The sequence below is a fragment of the Streptopelia decaocto genome, assembly GCF_964273445.1.
Source record: "Streptopelia decaocto genome assembly, chromosome: 1".
Classification (NCBI taxonomy): Eukaryota; Metazoa; Chordata; class Aves; order Columbiformes; family Columbidae; genus Streptopelia; species Streptopelia decaocto.
The window spans coordinates 66700039-66720693 of record NC_138663.1 but is presented as its reverse complement, the minus strand read 5'-3'; the positions used below and the strand labels follow the sequence as shown (position 1 = coordinate 66720693).

Genomic DNA, 20655 nt, shown 5'->3' with positions numbered 1-20655 from the left:
TCTGCACTGGCAGAGAGTAAACCAATGCATTACCTGACTAGCTGGGTGCCTGTGCTTGGTGATCCCAAACTGCCTCAAAACCAGGTGGGCAAATGGTGTGGGACCCACCCCAGTAACTTGTGCTGGGGTGTTGGGGAAGGGGTGGATGTGGCTCTCAGGAGTCAGAGCTGCTGGCTGTCATTTGGTCAGAGGGGTGAGCTGTCTTGCAGATGCTGGATGTGGCCTGACTGCTCCCACAGCAACTGGGGCACTGGGTCCTGTCTGTAGGAGCTGGAGTTGCCCCTCACCCACAGTCAGACCTTCAGTGTGCTGCTGAGAGGCATCAACCTGCTGCTGGCGTGGGGCTTCATGCTGGTTTTCCTGATGGTGGGAGGGACATGTGTGGTAACAGCTTGTCTGCCCTGGCTCCCACTGGGCAGTAGGCTAGTCATGTCCACATGCAAACCTTCTCCTCTCCTGGGGAGAAAAGGAAGCAGCAGCGCTGACAGTGCTGTCAGCACTTCACTGAGCAAGGGCTTTACAAGGAGTTTCAGGATAACAAAGGCAAGGAGAAGTCTTTTGTGGGTGGGAGTATGGATGTGGGTAGGAGACTGGAGCATGACTGCCTCTTTGTCTAGACCTGTCCTGGTCGTTGCTAACAGCAGGACTTCCATCTCTGCATGCAAGTGCCACCATCTTTGCTGAAACCAGGAGAGACTTTGAGTGGTGGGAATTCAGGCAATGAGCAAGGGAACCTGGCATGGGAAAGGCTGCCAGGAGGCTGGAAAGAAGGCAGTTCTCACCTCTCTATCAGTGTCCCCTTACACACACTCAAGCTTTCTGATATAGCTTTACTCAGCTCCACTGGGCAATGGGCTGCAATAGAGGAGATTGGTCAGTGCCAAACCCTCCTGTGCTGGTCTTAACAATGTGAGTTAGTCCAACAGAGGGTTACAAAGATGATTAGGGGACTGGAGCATCTTTTTTTACAAGGAAAGGCTGAAAGTGCTGGGTCTGTATAGCCTGGAGAACAGAAGATTGAGAAGGGATCTTATAAATTCTTACAAGTATCTTAAGGGTGGGTGTCAAGAGGATGGGACCAGACTCTTTCAGTGGTGCCAAACAACAGGTTAAGGGGCAATGGGCACAAACTGAAATGCAGGAAGTTCCTTCTGAATATTTGGAGAAACTTTTTTTCTTTGAGGGTGTCAGAGCACTGAACAGGCTGCCCAGAGAGGTTGTGGAGTCTCCTTCTCTGGAGACATTCAAAACTTTCCTGGACTTGTTCCTGTGTCACCCGCTCTAGGTGAACCTGCAGGTGGGTTGGACCAGATGATCTCCAGAGGTCCCTTCCATCTCCAACCATTCTGTGATTGTGAGTGGGGCCACTCTTGCCCTGCCCTAGGGAAAGCTGCTGACCAGGCTGTCACTGGTCCCCTTGGGGTGTACTTACAGGAATATTTTTTAGCCAAACAGTAGCTTGGGAAGTTCCTTTCCCTTTGTCATACCTTGTGTGAATATTTTCAAAGCAGTTCTGCACCTGTTAGTGAAATAGCTTTAATTTTTACATTTTTCATGGAAAAAGGGGGTTTGTGTATGGGGAAGGGCAAGGTGCCAAACTGCAAGGCATATCAGAGCTTAGATTGGTGCATTTTAGATTAAAGAAGCACAGCTGAATGAGCAGGGACAGTGCCAGGTCTCTGTGACTGGGGAGAAGCAAGCAAGGTTGTGTTGGCTTCTGTGTTAAAGCTGGTAAGTCATGCAACACTGCCAAAGGTTGGTGCTGCTGGTACAGGAACAAATGGCACCTTTCTCCTTGGACAGGCTGGGGACAGGGTGACTCCAGAGCTCCCCTTGCGTGTCTTAGCACCTGGACTCTGGCTGGTGTGGTGTCCTGGGAGACTGGTTGTGCCAGAGGATAGGATACCCTCAAGGGAAGTGCCATCGCCCAGGGCTCTCCAGGCATCTTCTCCTGGGTGGCTGCATTCATGGACTTCGTTGCCCAGCACATGGCACCAGGTAGGTGTGAGTACTGGGAGGCTTTTTCCCCTGCCTGTCTGTTCAGAGCTGTAGGGACCCAAGTTGCCAGGCTATTGCTGCCTCCCTCCACTCCACACACAGCAGTTCTGTTTAATTCCCAACTGCTGCATCAGCAGCAAGATATATCATCTTTAATTTGGGATGGCAAAACCAAAGCTTCAAGTGCATAAATCCTCCTTCAGAAACCCTGTTGCAGTAGCAGGTCTGACCCATGCACCCTCTGAAGGAAAAGCAGAAGGCTACTCAAGCTGCCCTCTCTCTGGCTGAATGCAGCCCTTCCAGCTTGGTGAGGTGTCCCTCGAGTGCTGCATAGCAGTCCTGCTCTAATAAAAGCTTGCTTTGAGCACTTGCCAGCTTGCAATGGCTGTTGTGCTCCTGAAACAGCATGTGGGATTGATCAGGGGTTATCTCCTCATCAAATACAACTTTGAATGGGAAGAGGGGCACTATATTAAGTGCTGTGGTTTTAGTGGCTTATCAGAAGTGCCTTTTATAGGTAGGCACAGGTCTAGTGGCTCCCCGCTTGCCACTTGTATTTTTCTCTACAGATGATTACAGGGCTAATACAAGTTATTAAAGAGATAGTGTTATTTCTGTCATAGCCATCAAAGTTGAAGCATTTGTATTAATTGTACTAATACCCAACCTATTATGGCTTTGCTAGGGATCCTTAATGATCGTGCTTTCAAAGGGGAACTGTCTGCAGTTAAGAAGATGCCTCTTAATTGGGAAAAGTAACTGCAAGGAGCAGAAGCCACATGGCTACAAAGTGGGTGCATTACCCTTTGCAAAGCAGAGCTATTGGGATTCGAGCAGACCAAATGCCCATAGAAGATGAAGGAAAGGCAAATGTAAAAGTGGTGCTTCATTAAAATGGAGCTTGGAGTAGACATGTCAGGTCTTGGCAGGCTGAATGAATGCAAGCCCCTGTGTTGGTGGGATAGGTTCCAAAAGTTTGGGGATTTTTAAGTAGGACTTTGGGAAAGAAATAATGTGCTCTCAACCAAGGCTTCTCTCAGCCACATGTCACACACTTCGTGTTTGAAACAACTGCCAGGCTGTAGCCCATTCCTTGACTGACAGTGCTTGTTCTGAGGTATCCCATACAGCTCTGTCTTCTCCCAAGCTGCTGTACCAAGTCCTCTTCCTGTGCCAGCAGAGTGCAGTTCCCAATGTGTCCTTGCTCTTTGGAGAAAGTGGCCATATTCAGTATATGCAGGCTTTGGAGGATAACTACCCTGACAACAGGTAACTGATGTAGTAGCCAAAGTGGTGGGTATTCCTTGGGGCACCCACCCAAGTGTTTCCCAGGGATCCAGCCTGTGCTGCTCCCAGCAGTGTCCGTATGATGGGGGTTATGTGTTTTTTGCAATGAAAATCCCCAGCTACACTTGCTGGGCAGGATAATGCTGTGGGGGAAGGAAGACAGTCTATTTGTAACACAGATTCTGCATGAGCAACACTCCTAAAATGGCTGTAGCTGTCTAGAGATCTGTTCTACCCTTTATCCTTTTGTCTGCCCGTATCAGTGTCACCTGGCACAAAGAAGCTTTCAGCCCCTGAGAGAGGCAGGGGAATGTGATGGACTGAGCCGGCAGTGTTAGTCACACAGCACAAAGCTGTCGCTGCTGTAAGGTAGCATCAGTCCCCACCTAGTGCTGAGCAAATTCACAACAGTCCTCTGCTTTTGGTAACTCTTCCCAGATGGCTTATGCTAAGGAGGAAGATAATAAAATTTACCAGGTGGAGCTGGTGACATCAGTTGACAGCTCCTGCTGTGTGCTTGTAGGAAAGCAATCACTGAAGCCTCCCAGCCTATGGTGGGACTGACAAGGGCTAAGCTCAGCCATGCAGATACATGCCTTTACTATTGCTAGCTTCTAGCCTGTGCACCTGGAATACAACAGTTCCAGAGGACAAAATCATCCTGATACACTTCACCAAATTATATGTGGAGTACCCTGTTGGATGTGACTGTGTCCCTCTATTCAAACAGAAGAAAGCTGATCAGTAAGTCTGTGTGCCCTGGAGCGAGGGCTACTGGGTGTAGCTTCTTGTAACTCATTGTCACAAAAAAACCCAACAAATCTAGCTGGCTTCTGAGAAGCCTTTTATATTTTGCACTATGAATCTAAAGAGCTAGAGACAACACCCAAATGGGGCAGGGCAGGTGGGACTGAGGGATGTGTTCCTGTTTGTGCTGGCATCTAGTGCAGCGTGGTGGGTGTCTCAAAAATGTCTTTCAGCCATACATAATTCTGTGCCCTCTCTGCCTCGTCTCCAATATTACATATTTTATGGACCCTGGGTATCAGAAGAGACAGAGCGCTTAGCCTTTCTCAGCTGGTGTGTGTCCAGACAAGCTTCTGATGTGTCAGCAGAGCCAGCAAATGTCATGTGCATTGGAGACACGTCTCCAGAGGCCTGGTCTTCCTTGGTTCAAAATTGGTTATATGGTCCAACAAGCATGCAGATTACTGCGTAACTGTACAGATGAGACTTAAAAGAAATGTGGCCTGTTGTCCCTCTGTAAGGTATGCTTAATACTGAACCATCAGAGAATAAATATTTTCTGCAAATACTGGCTGGCTCTCCACTCTTAGTATTACTGGCAATGTGTTGATAATAATGTTAATCTGAAGTGCAATTCATCAATGCAATTCATCCTCTAGGAATATATGGTTGTTTTGGATGGTCTCATTTCCTCAGTTTTTCTCTGCTGCCTCTAAATATTTTATAGGTAATGAAAGCCAAACAGTCTTCCACTCAGTGTAAGAAGAGACCTTCCTGATGGGACCTAGCCTAATAAACCACAGTGAGATTTGTCTGAATAAACGTATGTTCAGCCCACTCCTTGTCTCCATGAGGTAAATTCTGCAGGAATGTGTTCCCAGCCCCTTTGCTGGCAGAGTTGGACCAGGTCACCATTATTTTTGTTTCTGATGGGAGCAACACCAGCAGTGGCTTCGAGCTCACTTCCATGGCCACCCATAAGGACTCTGAAGCAGGTGACCTCACATGTGCTGTAGAAACTCCTTTCCCTTCCTTTCTGACTCCCTTAAAATATAATAACAACTATCCTTAGTGTGCCTGGGTTCCTTAAAACTCAAGTTGTTTGATTTGGGTTTATTAAAAGTACTGTATAATCCCAACCGTTCAGTTGTCATGTTTCTCATCTGTGTATTGCAGGTTGGGGCTGTGGGAGTGTTGCAATGCTAGTGGAAGAGGGGAAGATTGATACTGCTAATTACCCTGGCTTGTATCCCAGGAACACAAAGTGCCACTGGCTCATTGAGGCTCCAGCAGAGTATGTTGTATAGGTAATAAAAGGAGAAACTGCACTTAAACCTCTGCACAAAGAACTGTTCAGGGGAATAATTCAATAAAATCCTGCCAGAAACATCTGTGACACGCAAGATTGTAAACTGTAAGGTTTCCAGGTCACTGATTCTTTGCAGTGCATATTTTGTCAATTAGACATCACCTCTGAACTCATGCATGGAGAGGCTGTGACTGTTATAAGTGCTTGAAGTCTGTAGGCACCAATCTCATCTCAAGACGCCTTTATCTTGAAGTCCAGCACAGATACTTAATGGTAAAGGGAAGTTAGAGATCATGTTGCAAAAAATATAGTCAGTCTTTTCCTGAAGACAGTGTCAAAACCCCATGCTACTCCTTAGCCCCATACCAAAGTGTTTGTTCCTCATTGTGCAAGGGTGGTTTGACATTAGTTCCTGCTCATAGTACTGGCACGTCTCTTTATTTTTATTGCCTGTTGTTACTTGTGTGCACCAAACATGCCACCAAGCTCATTCCAGCCCCTGATGAATCACATCAACACCTGACTGTTCAAAGCAGCAACATCTCTCCTCCCCCACTGCCTTGGCTGAGGGCTTGAAAAACAGCGTTAAACCTAAGGATGTTCGAGGGTATGCAGACCTACTGGTTGGGTTGCTGCTGCTCTGTTGCTGTGAGAACTTGTAGTTTGGATTAAAAACAAAACAAAGGAAAAATCGCCTGTTCTCCATGATGGCAGGAAAAACTCTTGGAAGGGCACTCCATATGGGACACTGACCCTTCAGAAGTACAAGGCACTGAGTGTTACAGTAAAGATCACAGCTGAAATCCCTTAAGGCAAAGCTTAGGCCAGCCTCATTCTCTGCAGACCTGTCTGTAGCCCTGCACATGAGGGAGCAATCAGGCCAAGATTGCCAACAAATGATGCAAAATGTGACACACTCACCAAGGGAAGCCATGCTCAAATTCCTCTGAAATCTAGATTTTCTGCAGCATATGGTTAAGAAGGGTGTCTCAGTCTTGATGATTCCTTCTTGCTTGTCCTCTTTGCAGCTGAAGTTTGAAGACACTGTGTAACTTAGTCCAAGCTGCATTTATGATGCAGTTACTCTTCATGGTGATGAAGAAGAAAACCGTCTGGGTAAGTGCTAATTGTTTCAGTCTCAAATTAGAAGTCTGTGTGGAAACAGGCATGTTTTATCACCAAAATACTCCCTCTGTCTGGTAATGTGGTACTTGGTACTACTGAAAGGGCTTCTGCAGTAGCCTTGAGGCTTGCCCATCTATCTTGCCCAATGTGATGTGGCCAAATGGGCCATTGGCACAGGAGATGCCACATTCCTGTCCAAGGCTGTGCTTCCTCATGGAGAGCTGGCTGGTGCTGAGGGGCTGGATATCGGGCCATGGTCTCATGTTCTGCTGCAGGGCACACAAGTGTGTGCTGCTGGATCAGATCTCCACTCTGCATCTCTCTATCAAAGGAGAGAGCAAGAGCAACTTTGATCTAAGTGTTACTAAATAAAACAAATGTGCAAAGTAAGGCAGAGCAAAAGAGCGGTTGTTGATAGGTGTCTAGTACCATTGGAATGGATATGAATTCTTTATGAATTGAAGTAATTCTGCTGGAATATCATTATCAAAAAAGTGCTAACCTGAGGCATTGCTTCCCCACACCTTCAAAAGGAAATATTTTTAATTTGGCATTTTAAATCTGCTTCAGCTTTATTAATGTAATTTTTTTTTAACATCTGTATTACCAGATGTTCCTCCTACCCAGACTAAATGAAAGCATGTTGTAATGCACCAGCTTTTTTTTTTTTTAAATAAAGAGCTGCCAGGCACCACACTCACTTCAGCAGAGCTTGGTATCTGTTCTTAAGGTGAACAGCAAACTAGTGCTCAGAAGTGAAGATATTTGAATTGTATTCTGGCTACCTCTTTATAGGCCTGTATGTCAACGAAAAGAGTAGAGTGATGAGGGTCTGGTGCTCTTTTCTTCACAGCAAATAAGCTGGGAAAGAGGCTTGAACTGTCCTGGGTTCACCATTGACAAGTCATCTTTGCCAAACTGCTTCTATTTTTTCACCATCTATTTTGTGGTGGTAATTTAGTTGCATGTGTTTGCCAAATGCTGCATAAGTATTAACACTACATTTCCGTTGAAAAGGAATCTGGTTTGCATTGGAAATGAGTATTTAAGTGGGGGGAAGAAGGCTAACAAATTTGGATCTGGAATCTTTCAGGGGAGAGCTTTCAGCATCCCAGAATGTTTCACTTGATGCTTTCCAGCACAGCTTTGCCATCAGAAATTCAGATTCTTACAGGAAAGTTCCTCTGGAATAAAGCACAAGCTTTATTTCTATCCAGCTGCAGTTATGGGACTTCCAGATGTTATGCAAACTGAATACTCTCAATAGGAAGAAAAGGCTAGCAGATGCTCTATAGGTCTTCAACCTGTACATGTAAACCATTCAAGAAAGACTTTGCTTGAACCCCTCAACGCTGGCAAACGCAATTCTCAAGTGTCGGGTTTTTGTGCAATGAATGCCATTCACACTGTTGAAGATTACTTGTAATTCCACAATGAGAAAATTAGGATTGCTTTTGTGTACCTGTAGCATAACTGTAGTAGATTAACTCTGGCTGTTATTGCTTACTTATTATAGAATAGTTTGAACTGGAAGGGACCTTCAAAAGTCATCTAGTCCAGCCCCCTGCCATGAGCAGCGATATCTTCAACTAGATCAGGTTGCTCAGAGCCCTGTCCAGCCTGGCCTTGAATGTCTCCAGGGATGGGGCATCTACCACCTCTCTGGGCAACCTGGGCCAGGGTTTCACTACCCTCAACGTAAAAAAAATAAAAAATAAAAAAAAAAATCTTCCTCTTGTCTAGCCTGAATCTCCCCTCCTGTAGTTTAAAACCATTACCCCTTGTCCTGTTGTAGCAGGCCCTGCTAAAAAGTCTGTCCCCATCTTTCCTATAGGCCGCTTTTAAGTACTGAAAGGCCACAATAAGGTCTCCCTGGAGCCTTCTCTTCTCCAGGCTGAATAACCCCAACTCTCTCAGCCTGTCCTCACAGCAGAGCTGTTCCAGCTCTCTCATCATCTTGGTGGCCTCCTCTGGCCCCTCTCCAACAGGTCCTTGTCTTTCCTGTACTGAGGGCTCCAGAGCTGGACACAGGACTCCAGGTGGGGTCTCACCAGAGCAGAGGAGCACAATCACCTCCCTCAGCCTGCTGGCCATGCTCCTTTAATGCAGCCCAAGATACAATTGGCCTTCTGGGCTGCAAGCGCACATTGCTAGCTCATGTCACTGATTAACATCGCTTTGCAGGTGCCTCTTCTGCAAAAGTTCTCATTTCAATCAGAAAGTCACCAAGACTCTAGTGCTGTGGGTTTTTTAGAAACCTAGATTAGCTAAAGCCGCAAGTGCTCACAGGATGACACTTCTCACTTTAGAAATACAGCTTCTTGTTCATTCCCTCAGATAATCTCTGTGGATTCTCAACTCTCAAACCATTGCTGAGTCCAGGGAACACCATGCTGGTACATTTTGAGAGTGATAGTGAGAACAGCTTCAGAAGGTTCAGAGCCCGGCTTACTTTTGTTCATTCAGGTTAGCAGAGAGATGCTTGCTGTGTCTAACAATGTCTGCATCATCTGCAGCTATTCTTAGACACATGATCTTATTTTTTAGGCTAATCCTGCTGCATTCTGTCAAAGTAACTTTAAAACAGAATAGCTGCTTGTGGCAAAGCTCCATTCCCTGAGTAAGGGAGATGATTTTTTTTTTCTCACTGAGAAATGGGATGACTAACCTCTGTTACCTGAAACAAGCAACCTTGCTAATCCTGTCAGTCTGATATTCCCCTTGAAATCTCATCATAGATTCTTGATGCTGGAGGCTAGTTTGCTATTATTGCTTTCTACTTTCATTAATATGTGCCAGCTGCTGCTGGAGGTGATGAATAACGTTTCTGTTCCAGAGTGGGGACTTCTTTTGAGGGGGCAAGCCAGAGCAGTTGACCCAAGTCAGAGCTAACTCTTATTTCCTCTCTTGTAATGGAGGCAGGAAGAGAAGATTCAGGATTAACTGCTACACTGATGTTGCCTCTGAAAGATGTCCCCTTAGGCAAAGAAATAAAATTCTACTCAGCTGATCTAGGCTGAGGAGCTTTCTTCTGACATATAAGAGGATTATACAGCGAGGCAGATAATTTCTGACCTCAGGTCCATCTTTGCACGCTTCTTGCATGGATTAAAAGTGATAGGCAAGTGTCCCATCTCTCATTCTCCATATGCATGGTATGTCCTCTCTGTTCTGGTTGCATGCACTTCCTATTGGGAGTGGGGACACAGGGCAGAGGATGGGAGAGACCTGCTTTCAGTGCCTGAGCCTCATTTGCTTTCTGAAGTGCTCTCTTGCAGACACCTGTGGCCTTCCCCCATTTACTTTCCAGTGGTTGTTCAAGCGTGTTAGTGGGATTGAGAAGGCCTGTCCTCACTGTTGGCCATGGCATGCTGCCCTGAAGCTCCTTGGAGACCACCAGTGTCATCACCCTATATAGCTGCTGAAAGCCACATGCTCTGTGTAGCTGTGAGTGTGACCAAAGCATGCCAAGGCCACCTCAGCTCCTTTCCCCATGTTCTGCACTCCCCCTGCTCCTCCAGGCATGGGTACAAACAGCTGGAGAGCTATAAATTACATTCACACCTTCATGTCCTCTACAAAACCTTCCTTCTGCCCTTCATCCGCAATCACTGATTTTAGACAAGGCAGCAGGTTGGTCTTGCTTGTAGGAGATCCATTAAAGTTAATTGGACTATCTACTATCAGAGCTGTAGCAAAACCAGAACTGACGCAACATATTTGTTGTGGTGAGCAGATCTTGCTCAGCAGTCCTGGGAATAACTGACTAATTAAAGAAGAGCCAGAAGGGACGTATGACTGCTGAATAAGGAAGCTGTATGGCTGACTGTAAGTAGCTCCAATATGTTTGCTTTAATTATACAGATCCAATAAACTCTTGCACTGGACTGTGACAGCAGAAGAACATGACAGAGCCCTGAGAGAGTCAACAGAACAGGTAAAAACCACGCAATACCATTAAAAATTTTGACTTGTGTGTATTTGCCCCTACACTCAAAATACATCTCAAATACATCTCAAAATACATCTATATGCACAGATAAAACAGTGTTGACAGCAAGGCAAAACGACTGATATGAAGCACAGGTTGAGGAATGAGAAAGGAAATCTAGTGACTCTGGTCTCATTCAGCTAACTTGCAGTTTATAGAATTATGTTTTATATCTGGTTCTTACTACTAGCAGTAAAAAGTCTTAAAATCTAACAGACATGACTGAGTGTCCACACCAACTTACTCTCTTGGTGCTGAGCAATATATCTGTCTATAAAAAGCCTGATGATTCTTTCTTCCTAATGAGGAGACGGAAGAAATAACATGTGGAAAAGAAGCACAAATGACTCACACTAGTCTTCTGCAAAAGCTTAGTGACTTGTGTTTGCACAATCAAGCAGTCAGCCTTCACTCTAAGCTCAGGAGGTCTACATAATCCATCCTAGCAATATTCTCAACTGAAAAATTGGGAAGTGGGGGGTTTGTCTTAAAAGTTCTTGCACCTTGTTTGTTTCTTTTTATGGCTTATTTTGAGCTTGGTCATTGCTTGTGGGATTTTTACCCTCTTCCTTTACAAGTATGCTTTCAGAATGCACTTTAGAGGGCTGTTTGTTCCTTTTCTGCCCTGGTCACAGGTGAAAACCACCACGATAAATCACCACTCCATGGAATCATAGAATCATTTTGATTGGAAGAGACCCTCAAGATAATTTAGTCCAACCACTAACCTAACACTGGCACTAAACCATGTCCCTAAGAACTTCATCTACATGTCTGTTAAACACCTCCAGGGATGGTGACTCCACCATGTCCCTGGGCAGCCTGTTCCAATGCCTGGCAACCCTTTCTGTGAAGAAATTTTTCCAAGTGTCCAATCTAAACCTCCCCTGGTGTAAGCTGAGGCCATTTCCTCTCATCCTATCACTTGCTACTTCAGATAAGAGACCAACACCCACCTCCCTACAGCCTCTTTTCAGGTAGTTATAGAGAGCCATAAGGTCTCCCCTCAGCCTCCATGCTGAGCTATGACTCTGGCATTGCCCTTGTGCACTGAGACACCCCTCTAGAGTACAACACAACCGAGCCCAGTGTGTCTGCCCAACAGCGCAAACACATTATCTTCCTCTTCACTGTGTCTAAATGGTGGATCATCAAAGAAAGTGGCTCTTCTGATTTTGCCTGTTTGCCTATTATGAGCAAAACAGACACTTTCATCTCATCTTTTACTCTTGTGCCCAGACCTAACCTTGAATTTATTTCCCAAGCAGATGGGAGCCCAGCTAGGCAGTTGCAGCAGACAAGTGCCTGTACTTGAGAATGAAATCTGTGAGAGAAATTACTATTTCATCTACCTGGAAGGATCACAGCCAGGATGTTCTGTGCTGGCTTTGTTTCTGTGGGAGGCCAGGACTCCTGTCAGGTGAGGTAAAACTAAAGGTGAGCACTCTTGAAGGTGTCTACATATGGATCTTGGTGGACTTTCTGAGGGAAGGGACTGAGAAGGACAGAGGGCAGAGCCGTACATAGCAAGAGACGGTTAAAAGTTCCTACACCTTGCTGTCTCCTGAGTGGATAGTGCTTGTAAGAGCAATAGATGGAGTCAATCAGTATGGGAGATATAGGTGATGTGCAGTATTGCTTGGAAATGGAACCACAGAGATTAGTAATATTTCTCTGCACTGTAATTTTAATGAGACCTGTGGAGGAGAGGTTGTTCTTCCCTGGCATTTCTCGAGTCCCATCTCTTACTCTAGTGAAGACACTTCCCATTGTATCTTGGCAATCCTTTCATAGTACTCTTTTGTCAAGATAAACTATGAAGACTTTTATTTGTTTTGTAAAACTCTTGTATTCAGAGCACTGTTCAAGAACTAACTTCCTTGAAATCACAAGGCAAGTGAGTAAGAACAACTGAGTAAATAAAAGGCAAGTAATTCTGACTGAGGCACTGTCAAGTTAGAAAGTAGGTTCTGCGTAATATCACAATCTTATGGCAGACTCATAAATTGTGTGTAAGACTAAAGAGCATTACTCAGTCATTCACTGTCTGCAGCCAGTTCTCAGTCCTCACTCCATGTTGATAAGCAAGCATTGAAATCTCTTAATTGCAGGCTAGGGCTGAGTTGCATCAGCAGCAGCCCTGTTCTTGCACAGAGGATTTTTCTTGGGCAAATCTGACCTGTGACAGCTCTCTTCTTAGCTGCAGCAGTGTGGGGGCTAAATGAGATAACTGTGAATCCTTTGTCTTTTGGTTCCTGGGGTGGTTCTGGTTGCCCTTTGGTTTGCAGCAAGGAAAATGAACCGTTCATGCTTTTCAGCCCAAAGAAACCAGTGGTCTGTTCAAGGGTGAAGATTTTCCTAGACTGGATAAGACTGATGATAAAACGTGAGTTTTCTCTGTCTAAGTGAGATGAGCCCTGAATATAACCCCTTTGTACAAAATACCCCAAGTGCACTGAGGTTTCGTCTGGCAGACTTTTTGAGGCAACATAACAGGAAGAACTAAAAATCCAGGTGATGTCCTGCAGAAAGTCTCTGCTTCCTCTTCTTCCTCATGCCTTCACCCCAAACAATGCTTACTATAAATTAGAACGGGAGTTTCAGGGGCATAAGTCTTGTATTTAACATTTCTGGTTCTCAAATAGAATATAATCTTTGGGCAGGTACTTTTCTCAGTAAAACATGGCTGCTTCTGAAAATGCCTACCAGCCCCATGCTTTTGGGCAGAATAGCTTGGGACAATGCTGTAAACTGAAGCTGTGTGTCCATGTGTACCTAGATATAATTAGCACCACATTCATAAGTCTGCAGGATAAATTTTGCCAGAGAAATGCTAAAGAAAGGATAGCATATGCTAGTGCATAATGACGGATTACATGAAAGTGATGGTATCTTACAAAAGGAAGAGGTCCCTATTCTTAAACTAGGGGTTTTCTCACGCAGAGAAATGAGGGGAGCAAACCTGTCTGAGGTGCTCCATGTGAACCCGGCATTGCCATACTGCTTCCCTGCACCAGTTCTCTCTCTTTTTCTTTCCCAGAAGTTCCTCTCCTGCTGAGGTTACTCAGGACAAGGTGATTTTGGTTTTATGGTTTCATTGGCAAATGAAGAAATCCACTGCATCAGCTCGTTTAATCTGATGGGATTTGAGAGATTTCAAAGAGCCACCAGATAGCTTCAAGTCTCCTTTTCCATGTTAAATAAACTGAATCTAATTCTAGAGAAATATTTCACTTTGGCTCAAAGTAGTTGCACTGGGAAGCTGCTGATGTAAAACCTTTGTCTTCCAGAGCTTTATCCCTCCTCCTTCCCTGCATGTGCACGTGTACAGCCAAGTATGTAATTGTTTAGTGAACAGCTGTGATTGTACTACAGCATTTCCTAAGAAAGAGGAAAAAGCTAATCTTGGACAGAGTTTTCATATTTCTGCACATCCTATATTTTATCCTGTTGCTGCCAGCAGAAAATGGAGGACTTCCAGTATAAGTTGGGGAATGACCTATTAGAGAGCAGTGTAGGAGAAAGGGACCTGGGGGTCCTGGTGGACAGCAGGATGACCATGAGCCAGCACTGTGCCCTTGTGGCCAGGAAGGCCAATGGCATCCTGGGGTGTATTAGAAGGGGGGTGGTTAGTAGGTCCAGAGAGGTTCTCCTTCCCCTCTACTCTGCCCTGGTGAGACCACACCTGGAATATTGTGTCCAATTCTGGGCCCCTCAGTTCAAGAAGGACAGGGAACTGCTGCAGAGAGCCCAGTGCAGAGCCACGAAGATGATGAAGGGAATGGAGCATCTCTCTTATGAGGAAAGGCTGAGGGAGCTGGGTCTCTTTAGTTTGGAGGAGACTGAGGGGTGACCTCATTAATTTTTATGAATATATAAAGGGTGAGTGTCATGAGGATGGAGTCAGACTCTTCTCGGTGGCAAACAATGATAGAAAAAGGGGTAATGGGTTAAAGCTGGAACACAAGACATTCCACTTAAATTTGAGAAGGAACTTCTTCTCAGTGAGGGTGACAGAGCACTGGAACAGGCTGCCCAGGGGGGTTGTGGAGTCTCCTTCTCTGGAGACATTCAGAACCAGGCTGGACATCTTCCTGTGCGACCTCACCTAGGCGTTCCTGCTCCAGCAGGGGGATTGGACTAGATGATCTTTTGAGGTCCCTTCCAATCCCTGACATTCTGTGATTCTGTGATTTGGCTAAGAGGACTATTTTTTTTCTTCTCTTCTCTTTTTTTTTTTTTTTTTTTTTTTTTTTCCCTGTATTCTGAATAAAGTGTGCTGCAGTTATGAGCAGGAAATTAAAGTATATATTAAAGAAAAGAGCACGTTGTGGATAATCCTTCACTCTTGGGTCAGATGAGCACTTGGACTCTGCTGCTTTGTGCTGCAGCTGCCAGTCTTTCTCCCTTGTGGCACCATTCATAGTCCCACATTGACCTAACAGAAATGTTAGTACAGGTGCTAAGAGAGAACTTTCTTCTGAACTAAAACCAGTTAACAGAACAAGTAATCACTTGTATGGTAGCCAGGCCATCCCCACAGATAAGCTGAGACCTGGCTGGAGATCTTCCATACCCTTGGATCTGACACAACTGGCTGCCGACCACTGATTCTCTGAAGGCTGTAATGGCTTTCATGGATTTACTGTAGGTCAGGCAGTTTATGCAGGGATTTGCTCTGCTCTGTAGCTGTAAATCTTTCTCAGAGGTGGAGGCTGTAGAATTGCATACAGCTTTTACATATGGCACCACACAAAAGGTTCAGAGCCCTGAGGGCTCTTTGAGCCAGATACTGACCATTGACTCCTTTATCTGTCTTTCATTTGATTGCCTTCTCATTGAGGGAAGTGCTTGGCTGTGCTGACTCTTCCTGAGTTTTGTATAATATTGAACTGTCTCCAAGCACTCTGTGCCTCTGCTCAGATGCTAAACAGAGCATGCTGCTGGGAAGTAAACTGGAGACCTCAGCACAGGAGCAGCCAGAGAAGCTGCCCACAAAGCTATTGGGGTAGATGTGCATGCAGGGTGACTGTAGAACTGTGTGTGTGGAGCTGATGTGTGCCAGAGGCTGCAGCGCTCGGTTTGCAGAAGGTGGTGGAGCTTGTTCAGTTCAGAAGCAGCTGTAGGTAGAGCCTAGTAACAAGTTTGAGTCTCCTAACATCTTGATGTAAGTGGACACAGCTCTCTGGATTTTGTCCTGGGAAGAGCATGTGTGTGTGTACACAGGGAGAGGGAGGGATGGAGGGAGGCTGGTGAGCAGACCCAAGAGAAGAAAGACTCTGTTGCAGCGAGAAGCAATGGCCTCCTCCTGTGGGGAAGCCAGTGGTCCATTAATCCTGATGCTGCAGGTTTGGGTGCATGTAGGAATATTGCTTCATCTGCTCTTTCTCTCCCTTACTATTCTTGGAATGAGGTATTTGGGCTTTTGTGTGTGTGGTTTTCTGTTGCTGGTTTTTTGTTTTCAGTCGTCCATGTTTTAGGCTATGTTTCCCAGGGCACGGACAGTTACTTAATCTCTTACACGTGTACTTAGCATAACCAGAGCTGTGATTTCGGGTGAGGTGCTTTGTCAGCTTGCTGCTGTTTTTAAAGCACAGCAAACAGCCCTGTCCTGCTGTCATGCCTCCTCCTGCCTATTAAACATTCAAATGTTTCTCCACATCTAATATTGTGACAGTATTGGAGGAAGACTGATGAAAAGGCTGAAGTACCCCTGAATTACTGGTGACACTCGCTTTGGCAACAAATTGCAGGATGCTGTTGCTCACAGCTTTAACAAGCAACCTGCTCAGGAGGGGATGTGCTACTGGCTCTGCTTGCAGACTTGTGCTGCAGCTGGGCTGTTGGCATGCAGCGTGTGCTTTCCTCCTCTTCCCACTGGCATCCTTGCTGGTGCTCCAAGACATCACGCCACTGAAATAAAAATAGGTCCCCTGAAGTAATAAGCAACAGGAGGTGGGAATGCTTTTTCTCCTCAGGCAAGTGCAGCACAGCCAGCAACTGTGAGGGCTTCATTAACACAGCAGCTCCAGGGATGGTTTGTAGGGGCTGGAAATACATGTGAGGCTCTTGCCTGCACTGGAGAGGGCTTATCTCAGCCCTCAGCCCTCAGCACTCACCGCTGGATGAGCTCCAAGTCATGGCAAGTGCATGGTGCTGTAATGACCTGAACTGGGGTGTCATCCTGAATGCATTAAACAGTTTTAAAAATGAACCTAGAGACAAGCTCTAGTCGCTCAGCCTGCTGGGCTTTACCCACTTCCAGACCATTCTACCCACACCTGCACTGCCCTTTCGTGCTGTCCCCCTATGCCAGCACAGGGTCCCCATCCTCCAGCAGTGCTGAATACCTGCAGGACCCTTGCTTTGTCTTTGGGCAAAGCTGTGGGATTAACTCATGCTTTTTTTTAAACCTAAACTGGTGGAAGAGGTTTTAGTTTTTTGGGCTGATTTTTGCTTTACAAAAAAGCTTACTTATTTATTTACCTATCTATCTATCTATCTATCTATCTATCTATCTATCTATCTATCATCATCTATCATCTATCTATCTATCTATCTATCTATCTATCTATCTATCTATCTATCTATCTATCTATCTATTTTAAAGGTCATTCTCCTGGAGGAAGGGTACTTTCCCCATATCTCAGCCTGGCCAAACTCTGCTCCATGGTGGGGTAAGCTTCATCATGCTTTCCTGTGTGTGCCCTCAGACAGTTGCTGCTGCTGTGCAATGCCATTCACACCACCACACCTTCCCCAGGAGGCAAATGTTCCTCATCTCCCTTCTGGATTTGGAAAATTTCTACCCAGCTGAAGGGCTCAGCTTTCCCCGTTTGTGATCTCAGCATCCCATGCAGGTAGGCAGAGACACTGTGTGGTGTCAGCATCCAATCTGTGCAGAAAGCTCATAAATGTTGGTGTGGGTGGAAGCACACTTAAACAGAATTTAAGCTGCTCTACAGAGGGTACAACTTTAAAAATTGCTGCCCTGGGAGGCAGACAACCCTATTATGGTTGGTACTAAAGGGACATGCAATTCTCATTAGTGATCTTGTTTTCACTCCTCCTGCTCAGTTATAACCATTTAGATGCTTCCAAATATTTCCCTGTTGATTTGGCCTCTTATTTAACAAGTGTCGAATCTGACTGCCCTGTGTGTGCATACAGCTACAGGCTAAGCCTGCTCTCCTCCTGTGTTTCTGGAGAACCAGAAAGTGCATAGACAAAAGCAAAATATTTCAGAACTCTTGTCAAGGGCTGGTCACCAGATCAATTAAAAAAATATATATAATTACATTTCTTCCTTAGTAATAAGTGAGCATCTGAGGTTGGTAGGCATGTTAGATTTGGTACTTGACCAACCTGGTATTTGTTTATCTGTTTTTCAGGCATTAATTCAAAGCACAGCTCAGAGCAAATTTGCAAGCAGGTCTGCTCTCCTTTAAGGCCTGGCAGCTCACTCGTTTTTGCTGCCTGGCTTGTGTCCGCTGCCTGGCTCTTCAAGGCAAAGGCGACAGGACTGCCTTGTGGTTCTGCACATTGAGAACTGCAAGCTTGTACCAGCCTGCATGCTGGACCCTAAGAAATTATTCAACTGACGGAAATGGGCTTTAAAGATATATATATATATGTATATATATATATATTCTTACCCGATGTTGGATTAAGCTTTTTATCAGATGCATTCATTTTGACCTTTCCAGTGGACCTGCTGTAGCTGTGCTCTTGCCAATGAAATCAGGATATTCAGACTTCCAGCACGTTCGATAATACTGGGGAAAGGGGCAAATAGGCTTCAAAACCAACCAAACAAAAAACTCATCAAAACAACAACGAAAAAACCTCTAGATATTGGAAAGCCATTTTGCACTAACCTTATTGACCTGCTAGACTATCTTTAATCACAGGCAGAACTGGCAGTTTTTGTAAAAAGCTCTTACTGTCTTTTCTTAACACTTTTATCACTCAAGTGCACATTTATCCACAGAATGTGCATCAGGTGTGGAGTTAGAAGAGCCCCAGGGGTTTATCTCCATTCCTTCCTCATCAGCATAGGTGGGAAGCACAGAGTGCTCTTGGATACTGTGAAGGGCATGGCAAATATTATAGTAAAGCATCTGTCAATAACATCATCACTGAACTGCCAAGAAGAGTTTCTTGGGATTTATGAAGAGAGCCAGCAAGGAAGATTAGTGCTAGGTAGCAACAAATGGTCCAGCTGAGGACACTCAGTATTAGAAATTTCTCACTTTCACCTGGGCCAGCTTCAGAAAGGGTTTTCAGCACCAGATGCATGGATCCAATGTGTGGCAACCTTCAGTTAAGATTTAGAGCCCAGGCTGTAAACTTGGCTGAAGATCGTAATCCCTGTGTCAGTGTGTTGCGTTGACTCAGTAAGAGAACAGCCCTCTCAATATACGAAGAAATACGCTGTGGTAATTGGGAAAATCCTTATGGACAACTTAAATTTGAGAAGAAACTTCTTCTCAGTGAGGGTAACAGAGCACTGGAACAGGCTGCCCAGGGAGGTTGTGGAGTTTCCTACTCTGGAGACATTCAAAACCCGCCTGGACACATTCCTGTGTAACCTCATCCAGGTGTTCCTGCTCCGACAGGGGGTTTGGACTGGATGATCTTTCGAGGTCCCTTCCAATCCCTGACATTCTGTGATTCTGTGCCTTGTGACCTCCTGTACAGGCAGCTTCTTGTTCAAAGTCAACCTCCCTTCCTCCATACACTCTGAGACATCAAAGTGAGATATAGGTATTATTTGCCTCTTGGAGCTGGAATAGGTGACACTGAAGCATTAGTCTCTGGGAAACAAGAGTGTGGCTCTTTATTAAAAAAAAAAATTATCTCCTCAGCAAAACCTATGGTATTCTTCACCCTGAGCCTGCTGAGGTGCAATCCCATCACTGAGACAACATCTCAATGACCACAATCCACAGCATTAAAAAAAAGCTAAAATAAAATGAAACGGAGAGCTCTAATTTTCTTTACCCCAAAATTTAGGCTTCCGGAGGCCTGTATGTCCACATGTGTGGCTTGCTCACATACTGCACAACATCCAGTTAAGTAAAATTCTCTGTATAGGTTTAGTTTATTATGATTACAGGTGTTATAAACCAGGTATACAGAAACATTTTTCCTGGGTAGGTATCCACACTGACATCCTGGTAGACAAAGTGTGGTGGAGAAATCCACCATCAGCCTTTGGGAGTCTTGGGGGTGAATTCTAACGTATTTGTTCTCCAAATATTTTCAAAATGAAGTGATGCCTTTGGAGAAAGTTTTGGGATAACAGGTATTCTGTGTTGACTTTCATCCTCCCACATCACACTGGTGGTGATGGCTAATGCACTTGGGAAGAGGCCCTATTGAACTTTTCTCTGGGTGTAGATGAGAGCTATGTGTATGATCATCATAACTCTCACATAGGGAAATAAGCTGTTTTTTCCTGACACTTGTACAAGAACACCCTTTTGTTACCGGATGCTTCCAGATTAAGACCTTTAGAGTAATGGAACAAGAATATTTTTTTTTATTAAGAAAAAAAAAACAAACAACAGAAACAAGTAGACAAACAAAAACCCACCACCAAATCTAAAGCTTAACATGCCAGTTAGCTCTGAGTTAGGAGTGAAAGGACAGGAGAGGAGAAAGACAGAGGATGTGCTCAGGAGCTCTTAGAGAACTCTGCAGCTATCTTCCCCCAATAACTTATTTGTAAGAGCACACAAAAAAATTCTAAAAGTATGTCTATTACAGCTGAGAATAACAGTTTAACTAGCACAACTATTTCTATCCAAGACAGAGGAAAATTCTATCAGAAATGGGATCATCAGTCAAACTTTTCCCCGAAAGGAGTCTGATAGCTCTCTGGAGCATTCTCCAGCACACGGACTTGCTAAGTAACAGCATTTGTAATGGCTGGCAGTTTTTCAAGGCTGGGTATATTAAACTAGATTCCTATGTCTATTTGTTTGCTAACATACTGAAAAAGCCTGTTTTCTTTTTTCTTTCTTTCTTTTTTTTTTTTTTTCCTTCCCTCTCCTGCTGTAGAGCCCGTGAGCAACAGAAGCCAGTTGGATGCCTGTCTCTCAACAAAATTACTTTTATTGAGGAACCTAAAACATAGATTGGGGCTTTAATGTCAGCATGAGCAAGAACTTTAGGACGATCATGTGACAAGGGA

The 20655-nt window shown here is 44.9% G+C and overlaps 1 protein-coding gene across 5 annotated transcripts in view; it reads left to right on the top strand.

Moving 5' to 3' along the window:
* The window catches only part of TMTC1 (transmembrane O-mannosyltransferase targeting cadherins 1), a 174631-nt gene extending 164266 nt beyond the window's left edge, over positions 1 to 10365 (top strand). The window contains exons 21-22 of one of the 5 annotated variants that reach the window (XR_014185130.1): positions 6370 to 6457; positions 10331 to 10365. Coding sequence is in view for 1 of the 5 variants with exons in the window: in XM_082062646.1 (XP_081918772.1) it covers positions 4760 to 4810 (51 nt within the window). In the remaining 4 variants the exon portion in view is untranslated. Of the gene's footprint in view, positions 1 to 4759; positions 4887 to 6369; positions 6529 to 10330 lie in introns of those variants that run through there. The other 4 variants (XR_014185131.1, XR_014185132.1, XR_014185133.1 and 1 more) reach the window with 4 other exon arrangements.
* Positions 10366 to 20655: the final 10290 nt, after the last annotated feature.